The sequence below is a fragment of the Parasteatoda tepidariorum genome, chromosome 6 (genome assembly GCF_982258835.1).
Source record: "Parasteatoda tepidariorum strain Cologne lab strain chromosome 6, Ptep-v5.0, whole genome shotgun sequence".
NCBI classification, from domain to species: domain Eukaryota; kingdom Metazoa; phylum Arthropoda; class Arachnida; order Araneae; family Theridiidae; genus Parasteatoda; species Parasteatoda tepidariorum.
In genome coordinates, this window is record NC_141760.1 from 30,284,300 (window position 1) to 30,304,098 (window position 19,799).

Sequence of the window (19,799 nt, forward strand, 5' to 3'; positions counted from 1 at the left end):
CTAGAAGTATGTCGCATGTTTGATGCAGCGATTTTGAACTTGTATAATTCGACAAAAAAATTGACTATAAATGTCAGTTTATAAAAAAAAATCCATAACTTTAGGAGAACAACTAAGTTCTGACGTAAAATCCCTACACTCCAATTAGGCGAAATCAAGCATTTGTATAAATGCAACAAAATGTTTTTCTTCAGTGTCATTCCATGTAAAATAATTAGATAATAACTGATTATTTTTAAAAAACTTATTTATTGATTTTTAAAATTTCTTTTCACTGCAAAGTACAAAAATTTCAACACAACTTCAAACTATGTGATTTTAGATATCAAGTCTATAGTTTTATAAAATCAGTTGAATAGTTCTTAGAAACAAAAAAAAATTGAAAAAACGTCTTCTGGAAGCGTTTTTAATAAAAAACAATACAACTGATTTCGTATTAACGAACTGCCTGGTGAAACAAAACAGAATAGAAAAAATTATAGCGCAAAAAGCATAAAAAGAGATCGCTTTGTAATGAATGGCGTCTATCGTTAAAATGCAAGTCTATTAGTGAAGATACTTATATATCAGGAAAATGTTTTACCACAAGTTTCTTTTTACATAGGCTAATTAATTACAACTCCGGATTTACTAATATCTAATGACTAAGTGCTCTCATGTGAATTTGATAAAATATGTTTTATCGTGATCCAAATAAGCACGATAAAAGCGACTTCTTGATTAAATTTAAGCATCGAAAGGAAGTTAGATGAAGTATTGGAAAAATAATTATACTTATATTAGTGGAATAAAAATGTATTAATTACAAATAATTTACCACGATGCTTTCAAATTTTAGTGATATGAAAATATGAATGTTGTTAAGTTTAATTTCCCTGAAAAAAACTTAAATGCATCTTTTTTATTTGCAATAGTTGAATAAATATATGTTGGTTTTTATTCTTTTTTTCTTATTTAGTATACATTGTTAGAAATTTTGAAGTGTTTTGATCCATAATAGAGAGATTTTTCAAAGTGCTGCGGTTTTCAGTAAATTCGAAAGTTATTTTAGCTTCACAGTGCGTGTGTAAAAATTTCTCTACACGTCTCAGAATTAATGTTCGAAAAACACTATGCAAAATATCTCTGATACCATTCAAATTTGCTACCAACCTAAGTATGATGACAAGTTGAAGCTTATTATTGTGCTTCTTAAACTTGATTACGCGATACTGTGGTTCAATTTGAACGGAAACGTGATTCCATTCAGGAACTAATTAAGGTTGTAGCAAATTTGCAAAACATTACAGACGGTGGAACTGATATTAGAGTTTATCGTTGAACCATTTTTATGCGAGTGCAGAGTATGTATTTCGTTCACTGTAAAAATTCCACATCAAATTACAGTAAAAAGTACCAGCAATTGCAGTACATATTCGTAAAATCCATTTGACCATAAAATCTCCTTAACCCTAAAATTCCTTTTTAACGTAAAATATTATGCCTTAATTTTTACGGTAGTATTTATTTATTTAGAGTGATTCAGTGGAAATGTGATTCAATTCAGGCTCTTATTAAGGTTGTAGCAAATTTTTAAAATATTACAGACCGAGGAACCGATATTAGAGTTCATCGTTGAACCAATTTTTATGCGATTTCAGGGTATGTATTTTTTTGCACTATAAAAATTCTACATCAAATTACGGTACAAAGTATCGGCACTTTGGGAGCATCATCCGTAAAATCCTTTTGTACCGTAAAATATTATATCATAATTTTTACAGTGGTATTTATTTAATTAGAGTAATTCAGTGATTTTATAGTAATTATTACTGAAAAAATTACAGTATACTAGATTTTTTGCTCAGTAGCATGTTCCGGTAAAAATGTACCGGCTCTCTGAACTCCGGTAATTTTACTGTAATTTGATCCGGAAATTTCTGCAGTGTACACTCTGAATTCAATAACATATCTTATGACCTTTTATCTACATTTCTACACATTATTGCAACAGGTTCAGGCATCTTCACATAATTTTTAGCATCAGTTTCAGATTCTTTCATATCGAAGATTTTTTTTTAAAAACCAATATTGTGCTTTTTGTCATATCTTTGAAAATTGGAAAAATACTGCGTGTTTTGCAATGATCACTTCTAATATTTATGTTTTAAATAATTGTCAAAAAATTAATGTGAAAAACAAAGTCACACCAACATTCTAAATTTAATATTCAATGGTGGAGAAAGGAAAAACACTACGAAATGTTAAAAATCTCAATCTAAAGTTACGATGCTTTTGGCTCAATGAAGACACCGAAAACAAGGTAATTCTTACTTGAAACAATTTAGTAAATAGTTTGCTAAAATTAACAATAAAATTCTGCTTTATAATATCTGTTAAAATTTGGTAATTTTATGATAATATCTTTGAACATGAACTATTATTCGGTTAAACTTATTTTTTGGGAAATTATATTTGTAACTGAAATGGTGGTAAAATAAAAACTATAGTTCTGAAAACCAGAATTCCCTATAAATATTATAGGAATGGTTTAAATGCGGTATATTTCGGATTTTTACCACAACTATGGCTTTTTTACCAGATACAGTTCCGGATTTACAGTACGGCAATTTCATTAGAATTTTTCAATTATATTAGCTTATAAAATTGCGACCCCTAGTAAGTTCGCTCCTTTTACTTCCCTTTTGGCAAGGATCCTAGAATATATAGTAAGTGCGATCACTACAGAACATCCTTTATATTAACACATTTCTGATGGAATTTAGTGATACATTTAATAAAATAAACTAATAGGGTAATTTGTTTGATGTTTAAACATACTTTGCAAAGTACTTTTACACTAAATTGATTATTTTGTATATATGCTACATAAAAAAGGGTCATTTCAGCATATGATCTAAAAGAAACTATTAAAAATATTCTAGCTAGATATTAATCTGATCATTTAAGGTCACGAAATATTTTCATGGCGAACTATTATTTATATTATGCAAAAATTAGACGAAGTGTACGTTGTAAAAAATTCCTGTAATTCCTGTCCTGTAAAAAAGTCCTGTTTTTTAGACTTTCTCTGACAAAACGGTTTTTCTCTGTTTTTCATTCTAATCATAAACAGATTAAAACTGTCAGTTCAAATTCTAGTTTTTACCATGCTGTTTTATTGCAGTTCGATAACTTTACCCTTTTTCCAATCATGTTACTGTTATTTTCTTTACTTGCTCTTATTTTTCAGCAATTATTTCATGGTTCTGAACATCGCATAAGCAAAACTGCTGTTTGACTTTCAAGGTAACGACTATAAAATGTTAGACTTTTAAGATAAAACAGTTTGTTATTTTTCTTCATACTTAGTCTCTAGAGCTACGATAACTCAGAGGATAGAGTGCCCGCTTGCCAGTGTGGTGGCCCAGAATTGAATCCCAACGTCGACTGGCAGTACGAGCTCTCGTTTTGGACCGACCACAACACTGGCATAGTTATTTTATAAAAGAATTTCTTAAAATAACAGAGTTTGTTTGTTAAAATAACCGCATTTATCTACTTAAAAAACAGACGTTTATTTTTAAATAACAGTATTTTTCAGCAAAATAAACGGTTTTATACTAGCACACCAGCTGACAGAGCATTCTTCCGTAAATGTAAAATTTTTTTTACAGTGTTTAATTTATTAAACAAGTTATAAATAAGTTAATGTCAATGTAATATCGCACTGTCCAAACAATAATTTCTCAGAGTCCCAGACTCCTACAAAAGAGCGTCCATACTTCACAGCTACTTCCTGCTAACTCTTACATATCTTTATTCACTACATCTACACTTGATTATCGTGCCATCACAACATGGAGGCATGACAGTCAATTTAACTTTTTTCTGCTCCATTATTTGTCCATTTCTGTTCCTATATTTGAGCTTCATTCACGATGTTTCTATTTATTCATTCGAACTCAAAGCATCGTTTCTTAGACTATCTGTATCTTTCGAGATTTGTAGTTTTTGTAGTTTCCTTTTTTTGTTGCAGTTTACAAGAATGGAAAAATACGTAATAAAATTTTTATACTACTTATAAATTAGACAGGCCGACTCATCATCTATTTTTGCTCCAAAGAGCTAACATAAGCACAATGCTAACATAACGTTAACTTGCGAACTTTTTTGCTCCAATATTGCTTGAAAGGTCAGCTCTGATAGTATATGAGCCTTAACTTATATAATAGACAAACAAATGTTTATTTTTAATAGAACTTAGCAGATAATCTGAAATCATGACGATTTCGATATTGACGTATTAAGCTTTATTTTACTAAAGCCGCATACGCATTAATTCAATTATTTGCTTTTCATAGTGAAAGATGCTAAAGATATTTATTTTTAAAATATTATTTCAATATCGGAATAAATAAATAAAGAAATTTTTAGAATTATATTAAATTGGATTTAAAAAAACAAAACAGCAAAAAGCACGTTGCAATAAAATATTTTCATGGCTTCAGGAGTTTTGAGAGATGTCGTTTGTATCCGTCTACCGAACCAATGTAAAATATAAATCGATCGGAAGAAAAATGATTCAGTGCAATGAAATCTTATTTTCATTGCTTTTTAATAAGATATCTTGAAAATATTTTCAAGCGTAAAATTTAAACTATTGATGCATTCTAGTTTAGATCAATCCAACAGACTAATATATATAGGGGAGAGTCGGGTAGCTCCTCTCACTTTAGGAGTATTGCTTATATTTCTGTATAATACTGAGTAATAATCAACATTTTTGTATGTTTCTATTGTTTTATCATCTAATTAAATAATGCAAAAATAATAAACCAAAAAAAGAATAATTAAACTTAAAAAAATAGAAATTTAGAAATTCATGTTTTTCAGCTCTTTTCAAAATGTGTCGGGTAGCCCCGCCCAGTTACAAAAATTGTGTTTTTTGGCTATTTTTTCAGGTGTAAATGAGAATGACCAATGTATTGACAATAGATAAGCCTCATTTATCATTTTTATCACAAAATCATTTTATTTATTACATATATTTATATACTTTTAGTGAATTCTATCATTTAATAACAACAAATGTCATACTTTTTATCATTATTAATGTATATTAATATATTATAATATTAATATATATTTATATTAAATATTTAACGAAAATAATTTAATTTAAGTAACAAAAATTAATAACAATAGTTGTTTTTCAATATAAACTTATTTGGTTGATCTCTTCTTATAAACTTAATATAAAATACTTCTTATAAAATTGCAAATTCACTTTGTATTTTGATTGCATTCAAATGCTTCTGTAGATTGATTCGTTCACAAATAAGTGAAAATAAATAAGTAAGCAAATAGCTTATCATAATATTTATGATTTCTTGATATTAAATTTAATTTGGATATATCATTTAAATTTTAAAAATATTTAATTTTTCATTTTTAAATATATAAATTTATGTTTCATATAATATTAAAACATATATCTGTTGTTAAAAATGCATATAACATTCAAATTTGAAGCAATAAAATAATAATCTTTGCAACCGTACATTTATCGACGAAATAAAATTGGGCGGTGATACCCGATATTCATGTGAGCGGGGCTACCCGAAATCCAATTTTTTTGTAAATTTGTAATAACTCGAACAATTTTTTACATACAAACTTCTTTCTTTGTGCAAATTAAACTTAAGACTACATACTTTAATGCTGTATGTATAGAAAAAATTATTTTTTTAGTATTAAAATGAAGTTTAATCGAAACATTCAACCAATTTTTCTTAATTTCATGACTACTGTATTCAAAATATTTTCAAAACTATTGTTTACCATGTTACCAGCTGCATAAATACTTGAAACTTTGAAAATAATCTTTTATAAATATAACAATTAATGTCCGATGGCCCATTGAGTTGAAAAAATATTTTACACAGATGAAATTGACAGTGGGCGGGGCTACCCGACTCTCCCCTATATATATATATATATATATATATATATAATAAATAAATAAATACAAGAAAACACTAAGAAAGTTAAGAAAAACAATAAGTAACAATATGTTGTTTGTTGTTTTTTTACTTATTATTTCCCACCCCTTTTTTTCATATGTCTATAATTTTTCTTTGTTTTATTCTTCATTTTGAACTTATATATATATGAAGTGTTGTTTCATCGCTTTAATACAAGACATCTTATTCAGAAGGTTAGTAAGTAAGTATTTATTCATCGTTCTGTTCTATCTTTTTCCTGTAGCTGTTGCCATCCAACATATAATAAAATATTTATAATCATCTCATTAATCGATTCAAGAATCGATTAATAATAATACTACAGAGTATCCCCCCAGGGTCAGAGAATTATACTCTGAAACGACATAATATTTTACATAAAATTTTGAATATTACTCTATTTACATCATTGAAAATAATATTTTTATACTAACAACCTTGCTTAGCTAATAATGTTAATAACTGACATAAGTTGCCAGTTTTGCTGGAAAGTGTACATGTCTTCCAGACCTAGTCACAATTTTGTCTGGTTCCTTGGGAGAATGATTTTTTTCTGTATGTAAAGATTTGGAAATTCCAGGTTTTACGACCCGTAAGTTTGATTCAACCTTCTCTGTAGTAGGAATCAAATATGCTGGCTTTACACGGTCTATGGACACAGTAGATTGCCTGCCATTTAGTTGAATTGTAAGGTTTTTAGCTGATCGCTTCAAAACCTTATGTGGACCTGTATAGGGTTGACATAAGGGAGGTTTTACACAATCCACTCTTAAAAACACGTGAGAACAAGTGCTTAGTGAGGGATTAACGTAAAATGTAGTTCGTCCATGAGCAGATGTTGCAATTGGATTCAATTCACGCATGGTGTTTCTAAGACGATCAACAAAAATATCATCACATGGTGGAATGATGGATGTTTCTAGCATGTCGCTTGGAAGTTGAAGAGTTGTTCCGTATACCAGTTCCGCACACGATGCGTTGATATCTTCCTTTACAGCAGTACGGATTCCTAAAAGGACTACTGGAAGTACTTCTGTCCACTGTGAGTTTTCATGCGCTTTTATTGATGATTTTAAGTGGCGATGAAATCTTTCCACAATGCCATTTGAAATGGGATGGTATGCTGTCGTACGAATTCGGCTTGTTCCTAACATTCCGGAAAACTCACGATATAAAGATGATCGCATCTGAGAACCTTGATCTGTTGTAATTATCGAAGGGCATCCAAATCGAGATATCCAAGTGTGGAAAATTGCACGACAGATGGTTTTGGCTTGCATGTCCACAATCGGTATGGCTTCTGGCCATCGTGAAAATCTATCGATCATTGTTAATAAGTAGCGGTAACCATCAGATGAAGGTAACGGGCCTACAATGTCGACGTGTATTTGTTGAAATCGAGCATCAGGTAAGCTGAATGTTCCTAGAGGAGCTTTGGTGTGTCTTTGAATTTTAGAACGCTGACAAGGTTCACAGCATTTCACCCATTCTTTTATGTTTTTCTTCATATTTGGCCAAACATATCTGGCACAGATGAGCTTAGTAGTAGCTGTAATACCAGGATGTGATATGCCATGCAAGTGCTCGAAAATTTGTCTTCGAAATGTTGTCGGAATGAATGGGCGTGGAGAACCATTTGAATTGTCGCATATTAAGTCAATGTCTGTATTTTGACATGGTTTGAGTTCAAGATGAAGAGAAGAATTTTTATTTTTAATAATATCTTGAATTTCTGCATCAGTTTGTTGAGCCTTCGCCAGATCGTGAAAATTCAGAAAATTCGATTTAGTAATTGAATCTAATTCTATACGCGAAAGTGTGTCGGCTACTATATTTTCGGGTCCCTGTACATGTCTAAGGTCAGTTGAATATTGAGATATAAAATCTAAATGGCGTAGTTGTCTTGGGGAACATTTATCCGGATTTTGTTTGAATGCATAGATTAGTGGTTTTTGATCAGTATATATTTGAAATTCTCTGCCCTCTAACATGTGTTTGAATTTTTTTATTGCCGAATAAATAGAAAATAACTCGCGGTCATAGGTTGACCATTTTTTTTGAGAATTATTTAATTTCATCGAGTAAAAAGCTAAAGGCTCCCATTTCCCCTCTGAAAGTTGCATTAATGAACCCCCTATTGCAAAATCCGATGCGTCGACCCATAAGCTTAAGTTTGCACCAGGAATAGGGTGTTTTAAGAGGGTTGCCTGCGCGATTGCTTCCTTTGCCTTTAAGAAGGATTTTTCTGCGTTTTCATTCCATTTTAATGGCTCATTTTTGACCTTAGAATGATTTTTCTTTTTATTTCCTTCTAAAAATTGTATTAAAGGATTAAGGATATCAGCGGCTTTTGGGATAAATCTGCGATAGAAATTAAACATGCCTAAAAATCTGCGAAGTTGTGTTAAATTGGAAGGTTGAGGGAATTCTAATATGCATTGTACGCGATCGGGTAGAGGTTCGATTCCTAATTCTGTTAATTTAAAGCCTAAGAAATTTAAAGAATTTTTACTGAATGTACATTTTTCAACATTGATACAAAGACCATATTGTTCTAATCTTGCAAATAAATTCTTAAGGTTTTGTATATGTTCACTATGATTTTTAGACGCGATTAATATGTCGTCGACAAATGCATAAATATTAGGTAAATCTCTAGTGACTTCGTCAATAAATCTTTGGAATGTAGCTGCTGCGTTGCACAGTCCGAACTGCATGCGTGTACTTTCGAATAGTCCAAAAGGTGTACAAATGGCCGTTTTATGAATGTCATCAGGGTTAATTGGAATCTGGTGATAGGCCTTTACTAAGTCAATGTGACTGAAAATTTTGGCGCCATGCAGTTCAGATGTGAAATCAGCTACACAAGGAATGGGATATTTTTCCTTCACTGTTTGTGCATTTAGTGCCCTAAAATCACCAACTGGCCTCCACTCCAGTGTTCCCTTTTTTGGGACCATGTGAAGTGGGGATGCATAATTACTTCTAGATGGTCTTATGTGCCCTAATTCCATCATTTTTTTAAATTCTGATTTTGCAATTTTTAGTCTATCCGGAGCTAATCTGCGAGGTCTTGCTACTACTGGAGGACCTACCGTATTTATAAAATGAAGGGTGTTATGTTTTACGGGTTGATTGGGATCCGGTAATTTAGTAATTGAGGGAAATTCTGCTAAAAGTGAATGAATCACGGAATCACCTGATATTGTTTTAACTGAATGCAAAATTGTTTCCTTAACATGACCTTTTGTTTTAAATTTAGTCGTCAAATCTCTTAGACATTTATTGCGTAAATCTGGCACTAAAGCAAAAGAGTGAAGGAAATCGGCACCTAAAATTGGCGTCGTAATATTAGCAATAAAAAATGACCAAGAAAAAATTCGTCTTAATCCGAAATCTAAAGAAAGTGTTTTTTGTCCATAAACATTAATTGGTGTAGAATTAGCAGCGAAAACTGTTTGCAGAGGATTATTTCTTTTTTGAATATAATTTGCCGGGAGAATGGACACGTCGGATCCAGTATCGACCAGAAATGATAAGTTTGTTGTCCGGTCTCGAATGAACAGACGACGCGATGTTTGTGGCAAAGAACATGTCGCGTTTATTCTTCGCCAACTCCGTTTTCCCGAAACTTACATGGCATAACGCATTTTCCTGGTTTACATTTGTTTCCAAAATTGCGATGGTACCAGCAAACAGATGAATCTCGTTTTTTAACACTATTACTTCTGTTCCTGCGATAAGGAGAACGAGAGCGAGAAATTTCAAGTTTGTCAATTCTTTCATTTAATTTTTTTATTTGGCGAAGTAATTTCTCTTCCATTGAATTTGAATCGTTTTCAGTTATAGAGTGGGTTTCCATGGGAACTGGCGTGACTTCTAATATCTTATCGGAAATGTCGGCTGCTTTTTCTAAAGTTAAATCTGAAACAGCTGCTAAAATCGTTTGTACTGATGTTGGCAAACGCTGCAAAAATAATTCTAACATAAGCTTTTCAGGAACTTTTAATGTTTCTGCACGACGTTTCATAATCCTTAATAGTTCGGAAGGTTTCCTGTTACCCAGTTCTTCACCAGACAAAAGTTGGCGAATTTCTTGTTGCGATGACTCGCCTGATCTAACAATTAATTCTGTTTTTAAATTATTGTAAGGATCTGTAGCATCAGGATTCATTAAAATATCTCGTACAATCGATGCAATCTCTGGCGGTAATTGAGAAACAATGTAATTATATTTGGTTATAGATTCTGTTATAGGTTTGGGAGATGCCAATCTAAACGTGCTTTCACACATAATAAACCAAAGAGCAGGATCTGATCTGTTATATAGTGGTATTTGTACAGCACTTACCTCAGACATGGCGAAAGAAGTCTGAATGGCGTCACCAGATTTTTTTTTTTTTTTTTCAAACTGAGATCAGAATCGAACTAAACAAAATTCTTGATGGGTATAATTAATATCAATTCAAATCGTCCGCATAGTCACCATTGAAGTGTTGTTTCATCGCTTTAATACAAGACATCTTATTCAGAAGGTTAGTAAGTAAGTATTTATTCATCGTTCTGTTCTATCTTTTTCCTGTAGCTGTTGCCATCCAACATATAATAAAATATTTATAATCATCTCATTAATCGATTCAAGAATCGATTAATAATAATACTACATATATATATATATATATATATATATATATATATATATATATATATATATATATATATATATATATATATATATATATATATATATATATATATATATATATATATATATATATATATATATATATATATATATATATATATATATATATATATATAATGACAGGGCTGCACCCCTGTTAACATTGTTGTATTCAGCAGTAATAATGCAGTCAAAAGCCATAAAATGTTGAAAAAAGGCTTATTTAAAGGTAGGCTGGTGGTTATAACAGTTCAAATCCCCACTCCACAAGGGAGGGGGTGTGGACGAAACTGCGGATGGTTCCGGCAGAGCTTTTATGGAACACGTTATTCAGCAAAAGACATGCGAAAACCAACGGTCTCGCATTAAATACTTACAGATTTTGATGTAATTAGGTTCCAGTCATACATACCTTGTAACTCTACGCATTATGGAAAATCATTTAATGCTTCCTAATATGGAAGTGAAGGAGGAACAAGATTCTAAAAATAACTCCTCCTTTGAAATATAAATCTAATTATGGTATGTTTTCAGCTTTGAAGTCCCAAAATAGAATTTCTGCACCTATTCTTTACCAAAGACATTTAATGAAAACGAAAGAGTTTTAATATTGTTATTAATACAAAAGTATTTATCATTTTTGTATTATATATATATATATATATATATATATATATATATATATATATATATATATATATATATATAAATACAAGAAAACACGAAGAAAGTTAAGAAAAACAATAAGTTGCGGATATAATCGTGCGGGCTGAAAAAAAGATTATATCTTTTTTTTTTCCGGTTTTTTTCCCCGGTTTTTTAAATAAAATTTAATCCTTTCTTTTGTTTTGTTTTTTTAAATATGCATTGATGTTTGTTATTTTTTTCTTATTATTTCCCCCCCTTTTTTCATATGTCTACAATTTTTCGTTGTTTTATTCTTCATTTTGAACTTATATATATAAATATATATATATATATATATATATATATATATATATATATATATATATATATATATATATATATATATATATATATATATATATATATATATATATATTTATATACAGGTGGTTATCAAAATAATGGAAACACCCTGGATTTTGAAGGAATCCCTTATTAATATGGCCGTAAATGTTCTCTTTATGAAGGTGTGTCCTAACTGTAATTGTTGACCCTGGAGAATCCAGATGCTGATTGAGCTCTGCAGTCACTTTGGCTGCAGTTGTTTTCTTTTTAGACATTACAATCCGCGTCAATACCCGTCGGTCTCTTTCACTCAGCTTCTCCTTCCGTTCACTATTTTGCTTTGCTGAGCTTGTCTTTCCGCGCTGTGTGTATGCTGTCATGACTTTAAACACCGTAACTCTAGAAACGCTTAAAAGCGGGGATGTTTCGGCCGCTGTTGCTCCAACTAGTCGGACTCCTACAATTTGGCCTCTCTGAAAATCTGTGAGGTCTGACATTTTACGCTTCTGACAAAAAATCAAAACGTAGACAACTCTGCTAAAGCTCTCTCATACCACCCAATATGTGTACTTTTTACATTGGAAAAAACTGGTAGCTAAGATTATATTTTAATGCTTATGAAGCGAATTCTTAAATGTCCCCTTTATTCACAAGTATTTCCATTATTTTGATAATCACCTGTATATATATATATATGGATAATAATATTTGTGTTTATTCCGTAAGCTTTAAGAATAAATTTCATATAATTTGATACCGATTATAAACTGTTTAATTTCATCATGTTTATATTGTGTTTAATTAGATAATTATTTCGTAAGATTCCGTTTTTTTGTGAAGTTTTATTTAAAAGCTATGTGTTTACTAAAAAAGCAAATAATCTGATGTCTGCCTAGGCCAGATTGGTGACACTGGTGGGCTGCAGTTTGAAAAACCTTGGTAAGAAACCTTTTGTGAAGAGGTCTGTGGAGGTCAGTTCATAGAAGTTTTTTCCGGGGAAGAATTTTCTGAGGTTTGAAGAAATTCCTAATTACACAATTGCTGTGTGCGATGATTTAAAATAAAACTTTTTTTTAATGGTTGAATAACATACTGATTATAAAATAATGCGAACAAAGCTGTGTTAACTCATCGATAAAAGTATTCTTGTGCACTGTTTGCGGGTGTATCATTGTGTTAAAAATGTGAGTTGATTTTGAAATAATTTATTAAAGGAATTAGGGTTGTGCTGTTTGTGTTTATACAAAGATTTTACTAAGAGGGATTTGTTTAATTTTGTATGATAAAAAAACAGTAGTAATATTTTTCTTAAGAGAAATCAATTGCGGTGAAACCTGTGTAAAGTTGACCAACAGCGGTGTGATTACTTTAGTGATTAACTTAGACTGGTGGTTACTGTTACAAATTTGTAGTACCAAATGCTTAAATAATATTTTATTCAATTACCAAAATAGTCAAATAACCATAAAAAAGATGTTATTCATAATCTTAACTTTGTGAAAAATCGCTTATTGACTGTTAATACGATTAAGCAACCCGAGTTTCACCCGCGTCAATTAGGCCACCCACCTTAGGAATCCACTTAGTTTCTTGTAACTGATGGGTACATACTATAACCTAGAAGGAGAATATACCAATCTCATGAACAGGGACGTGGCTAATAGTTGATCCATTGATTAATAGTTTGGCTGTTGTTTACTTTATACAAAAAATTTTATTGTTATTTGGTTTTAACATATTGCGAATAGAATTTGCTTTGCAAATATATAAAATGACGGACAAAAAATTACTTAAATTTTGTAATAAGAAAAACGTATGAATTTTGCAAAGAAGAAAAAAGTAAGGTTTATACTTTATATAATATAGAATGTAAATTTTTAATCAGACATTTTTATTTTAAAGTTTCGAAAAAAAAATATAATGCTACAAAGGAAACTAATATAGTTTATATCCTCCCAAAAATTTTTCAAAGTTTTGGTCAGAAAAAAGAAACTAATTTATGATTTTGAAAAACTATGTAAGTAATGTGGACAGCCTTTAAACTCTAGATTAAACTAGACTTTTCTATAAGGGGAATAAAAATTGTGTTAATACGTAAGAATATATGATAGCAAATTTAAATCGGGTTATGCTGAAATAACTCTAATCGTGGTTATATCAAAGTTGTTCGACCCTAGCAAATTATGACAGCAACTGAACTGCGAATTCTCAATATCATATTTATTTCGTTCAGAATTTTTCCTTAGCAATTGTATTGAGAAAAATAATTGATTTGTAATTAAAGGAAAACTTTATTTTATTTACTTATTTTCCAGGCAATTTTAATTTTAAATTTTTTTGAAAATAAAATAAAAAAGCTGCTACAAATTAAGTTTAAAATAGTTTTCTTCCTGAAAGTAAAGTTTTAGTTTTTAATAAATAAAGAATAAATATCGAATTAGTTTTTAATAATACCGAATAAATAAAAATAAGTTTTGAGCTCAAAAACTATGTGAATAAGCAAACAAGCTATAAAATAACAATTAATATAGAAGTTTTCTATAAAGGATGGTAAATATTAGATAAATACATCACGATATATACCAGGAAATCAAATAAGTTATTCGCTCAAATGCTTGAATAGAAAAACATGTCGACCGAAGCAAATTACGGCATTAACGGCAAATTACGACACCAACTTGCGACACAAAACTCTAGATCTTCAGTATCATATTTGTATCGTTATGAATCATTATCGTTAACACTAGTCGTGCGAAAAGTTATTGATTTGTAACATTTCATTTCATTTACTTATTTTTACTAATAAATTTGAGTTTAATTGTTTCAGAAAATAAAGAAAAAGTACTTCAGATAAAATCTAGAATAGTTTTTTCCTGAAAAATAAAGTTTTAGTTTTTAGTCGAGAAAAACTGCTCTAAATTGTGCATTTTAAAAACTAAATAAATAAGAAATTATATGATAAAAGCTTTTAAAATAATAACTGAAACGGAAATTTTCTGTAAAGTATCATACATATAAGATAAATACATGACGATACATGGCAGGAAATCAAATTGTTTCACTCTTAAATAGATCGAATCATAGCCATGATAAAGTTGTTCGACCATAGAAAATAAAAAAACCAACTGAACTGTGAATATCCAATATCATATTTATTTCATTAAGAATCATACTTCAACATTATTCATGAGAAAAATTAATGATTTTTAATTAAAGGAATGCTTTATTTTATTTACTTAATTTTATAAGAAATTTTGGTTTAAAAGTCTTAAAAAAATGTTTCAAATAAAATCTTAAATAGTTTTTTTCATGAAAATAACGTTTTAATTTTTGGTCAATAAAAACTGAACTAATTTGCGAATTTAAAAAAAGTTTTTTTGTTTTTTGTCGTATAGGCAGTGGGGGTGCGATTGTTCCTGTTTTTCAGTGGCGCCATCTATGGCCAAGAATTCGACTTCTGCCACGCCAGTCACACAATCACAACCCGTTTATAGGGCGGGTCACATTCACACACTTCACACACACAGAGAGAAAGAAACATCCATGATTTGCCCGGGATTCGAACCCAGGACCTAGATTTTAAAATGATAACTAAAATAGAGGTTTTCTGTAAAGTAACATATTACTTGAATAAATATGCAAGAAAATCAAATTATTTTATCCCTAAATAGTTCTAATCACAGCTATGAAAGTTGTTCGACCCCAGAAAATTATGACAGTAACTGAACTGTGAATCTTTAATACCATATTTATATGGTAAAGAATCTATCTTTAGTGCAAGTCTTAAGGAAAAATAATGATTTTTAATTAAATAATTGCATTTTTTAATTACTTATTTTTTTTAAAAGAAATTTTAGCTTAAAAGTCCTAAAAATAAAAAATAAAAATTTCAAATAAAATCTAAAGTAATTTTCTTCTTGATCACGAAGTTTTAGTTTTCAATGGAATAAACTAATATATTTTGCAAAGTCGAAAAATTATGTGAATAAGCAAAAAAAAAAAAAAAAAAATTTAAATAATAATTAAATCAGAGGTTTTTTGTAAAGGATCGTAAATATTAGATAAATATAGAAGGACTTATGCTTTTAAATCAAATAAGCTATTTGCTCAAATGTCTCGAATCGTATCCGTGAGAAAATTGTTCGATACTATTAAATTCTGATACCCACTGGATTCAAAACTTTTAATCTAATACTTGTTTCATAAAAAAATCCTCCCGTAATCATATATCGTATATAAGGTCAGCAAAATGTAATTATTTTTCTTAGAAAACTCAGAGTTATCAGAAATTGTTAGTATGATTTGTTTGATCATATTTTCGCTCGATAAGAGAAAATGGGAGTATTCTGCTTTAATTCGCAATTTGCGAAGTTTTGTTTGATAGCTTTTGCGTTCACCTGATATATTTAAAAATTTAACTTAATAATGACTCGGGAAATATCAAATTTTAGAATAACATCAGATTTGTAATTACGGTCTAACCATAAGTAATGCAATTTAAAATATACTTCAGCTCCGTATTGTGCAAGGCATTGTGGCTGCTAAAGAGTATTAAACCTTTAGAAGCAAATTGCTTCACATTTTTAGAGGTTCGTAATACTTTTCAAATGGGTCCGGTCAATATTTTGAGTAAATTTTATCCAGAACAGGCTTATGTCGATGGAAAGGATTTTATCCTATCTATTATATTTTGTTTCATTTCCTGATGCTAAATGGAATGAAAGAATGCGATAATTTTTCGTTATATTTTCAAGAACATTGAAAAGAGATTGTTCCATTTGAGCCACGACTGATCAGTCATTAAGGCACTGATTTGTCGATGGAATAAATTGGAATTCAATCCCAATGGGGGCTTAAAGCCCCTCTTCCCAACTTCGAATATGGGTACTAGCTTGTACGGGAAGTAAAGACACCACATAACCACCATCATTCTAATGGTCATGAAATTGTGGAGTTTTAACCATCATGAAATTCTGGCCTACATTGCACTTTGCTTTATTTCATTTTACTGTTTAAATGACTGCCCTATGTGACAAACTTAAAATATTTCTTCACATGAACGAAATCTCGTTGAATATAGCTTAATAAAATTTCATATGATACTTGTATTAAGTTTCATATTCCAAACACTTCCACATCATACAATGAGAATAAACTCTATAGCCTGTAATATACACCGAAGAGCCATTACATTATGACCACCCTCCATCTGTAACAATGGACTCTCCCAGAGCTTCACGGTTTCTCGTCCAGGAACAATGTTTTTATGGGGCGCAATAGGACCCATAATCCTCATAGAACAATCCTGACGTCTGTAAGCTACTTGAACATAGTTGCAGACCAGGTTCACCCATTCATGGCAACAGTTTTTCCTGCTGGGGGTAGTGTTTCCCAACAGGATAATGCACCATGTCATAAGGGTCGAATCGTCGAGGAACATTCCAGTGACTTTCAAGTCATGTCTTGGCCCCCAAATTCACCTGACCTTAATCCAATAGAGCATTTGTGGTCCTACTTGGAAAACCAAATTCGTGCTACCCCCTCCCAATGTGAGAGAATTGCAGGACCAGTTGGTGAGTGCTGGGTACCAGATACCTCAGACTACCTATGAGCACCTTGTGGAATCAATGCCACGGCGGGTGATAGCAGTTTGAGGGCTAAAGATGGTCGTACATGGTCAGGGTGGTCATAATGTAATGGCTCTTCGGTGTAAATAACCCTATTTAAATAATGGTCCAATTGCACTCTTTTAAAAATTAGGTTCAACTCCAAGTTCATGTTTATAAAAGTCACTTCGATTTCTTAAAAAATAAGTTTATCTATTTTATAGTTGTTGTTAAATAGAGAAATACACTAGATAGGAAAAATATTGTTCACCATTGACTTTAAGGCTCTATATCTCAAAATGAACGAAAGTGGAGTAGTCTGACTATTCAAATAAAGTCTTTAATTACTTTCTGCGGTATTTGAAAGCATAGAAATTGCATCTAAATGAGTTAAAACCGCTAACAAAATGATTGTTAGAAAGGATTTTCGCATTTTGCCTTTTCCTTTTAAAAGCACGCGTTTTTGATTTTTTTCCCTTAAATCTTGTAAAGCTTCTCTTGAATTAATTATTTTAAGTTAGTTAAAAAATCTTGTTTATTTGCATGATATATTTACTAATAGGGAAAGTCAAAGAATTTAGTAATATTAGCTATACATTTTTAAACATAATGCTAACGCTGCAGTTGTGACTTATTTCGAAGTTTTCATTAAAGATATTGCTTCAACAAAAAAAATTCAGTTAATACTTTAAACTTGAGGTAAAACATGCTTCATTTAAAATGTAAATATAGTTCGATAAAAAAAAACATTAAGCTAATTTATTATAAGAAGTACAAATTTTTAAATGAATTAAAACCTCATTGCGTGTAATATTTCGAAGTAAAACGTAAGAACACGAAAATATTTTTTTGTTTAAATCTAGATTTCTTTTAGATTATTTTATTTTTTAAAGTCTAGGTCTTGATTTTATTTTAATTTTATTAGTTTTTTTTTCATGTATTTAATATTTTAGAAGTAGTAGGAACTCTTTTGAAAAGTTATCTTTTCATGCTAAAATTGTTTCCACTTTAATATATTGTTAAAAATTCGTTTTTGATTTGAAGTGAAGTGAGGATTACAGTGCGTATTCTTTGTGTGTAGATTCGACGTCCACCAGATGTCAGGTCAAACGGAGGAATACCTGGGATGCAACATTCTTTAGATTGCTTTTGATCGATCAGAAACATTAGAGGTAGGAAATTCGATGTTCATATCTAAAACTATTAGATGAGCTTTTAAAGTAGGTCCATTAAAATCATAATTAAAAAATATATACAAATGAATTTTAAAGGAAGAGAAAAGTTTTTTTTTAAGATTTTGTTTTACCGAAAAACTATTTTATTTAACTGTTACGTATAAAATAGAATCGGAAGATGAAAATAAGTTTAACCAGGCAGGTTTGTCAATTTTAATAATTTAAACACCGAAGTACCTTCAATCTTTAGCCGGTTATAGGTTTTTCTAATTACGATTCAAGCGATTTGCAAATTCTAGTAATTTAAACACCTATCTCACACTCGCTTCTAACTTTAAACGGTTTAAAATCGGTTAAAATTTAAAGAATATCCAACGCTTCTACATTTAATCGACTAAAACTGGGTCCTAGTCTTAGTCGGTAAAACAAAACTAAACAAACAAAAAAACCTCTAAAGTTTTTATTTTTAAGCAGTTTAAACTTAGTCTACATTTATGCCCAATAGTAAATAATAATAATGACTCAAAATTTGAAATCAAATATAGAATCAACGTGGCTAACAGATGCTATCACGGATTGAGAGGCCAGTTCAAATGTAAATAGGTACATAAGCTGTGAAACAAAAATACAGTTGTACAAGAACTAGCGAGACCAAGAGATTTAAATGGCTATGAATGCTGGGCAATTAGCAAAACAGATGACTGTTGAGAGAAATATACTAAGAAAAATTTTTGGTGCAGTAATAGAAAACGGAACCTGGAGAATTCGTTACAACCATAAATTACAATAAAAATGCAAAGAACCTAAGATAGTAAAAGTGATCAAGGTTTCTCAAATAAGGTGGCTAGGACATGTATTTCTATGTAGTGATGAAAATGTTATTAAAAATCCTTCCAAACGCCGGAAGGATGAAGAAAAAGTGGGCATGGAACAAGATGTTTAGATAGAGTGGAGAAGGGGTTAAATGACTTGGGAGTTAACAGGTGGAGAATGTAGCGTCGAATAGATCTGGAAGGTGTAAACTGATTGAGACGACCTTGCCTGAGAAGAAGAAGAAACTTAGTCTGAACAATCCTAGTCTCGCAGAATTCACAATGCTTTCATCTTTATCGTGTTAAAACTAGACCTAAGTAATTTTAATCGTTTAAATCGAAGGTACGTTTCCTTTGGTTGATTAACCCGTACAAACCGTACAAGACGTATGCTTCCCAAGTAGACTTTCGGCCAAAATAGATGCTATTTTGACACTAGATTTGCACATTACAGTCTTTTTAATTTTCCTTCTTCTATTTGGATGGTTGGCAGAAAATATAAAACTGTCTTGATATCATGTTTGAGACCATTTATTATTATTAAA

The 19,799-nt window shown here is 30.5% G+C and overlaps 2 protein-coding genes across 2 annotated transcripts in view; one reads left to right on the forward strand and one right to left on the reverse strand.

The window, feature by feature from the left end:
- Positions 1 to 19,799, forward strand: part of LOC107436133 (RYamide receptor-like) — an 83,557-nt gene that overhangs the window by 57,301 nt on the left and 6,457 nt on the right. The gene's annotated exons all lie outside the window — the stretch shown is intronic.
- On the reverse strand, positions 9,582 to 10,670 carry LOC147807751 (uncharacterized). Its single transcript, XM_087165587.1, has one exon. It carries the CDS (start codon positions 10,363 to 10,365, stop codon positions 9,607 to 9,609), a length of 759 nt encoding a protein of 252 aa, XP_087021713.1. The 5' UTR covers positions 10,366 to 10,670; the 3' UTR covers positions 9,582 to 9,606.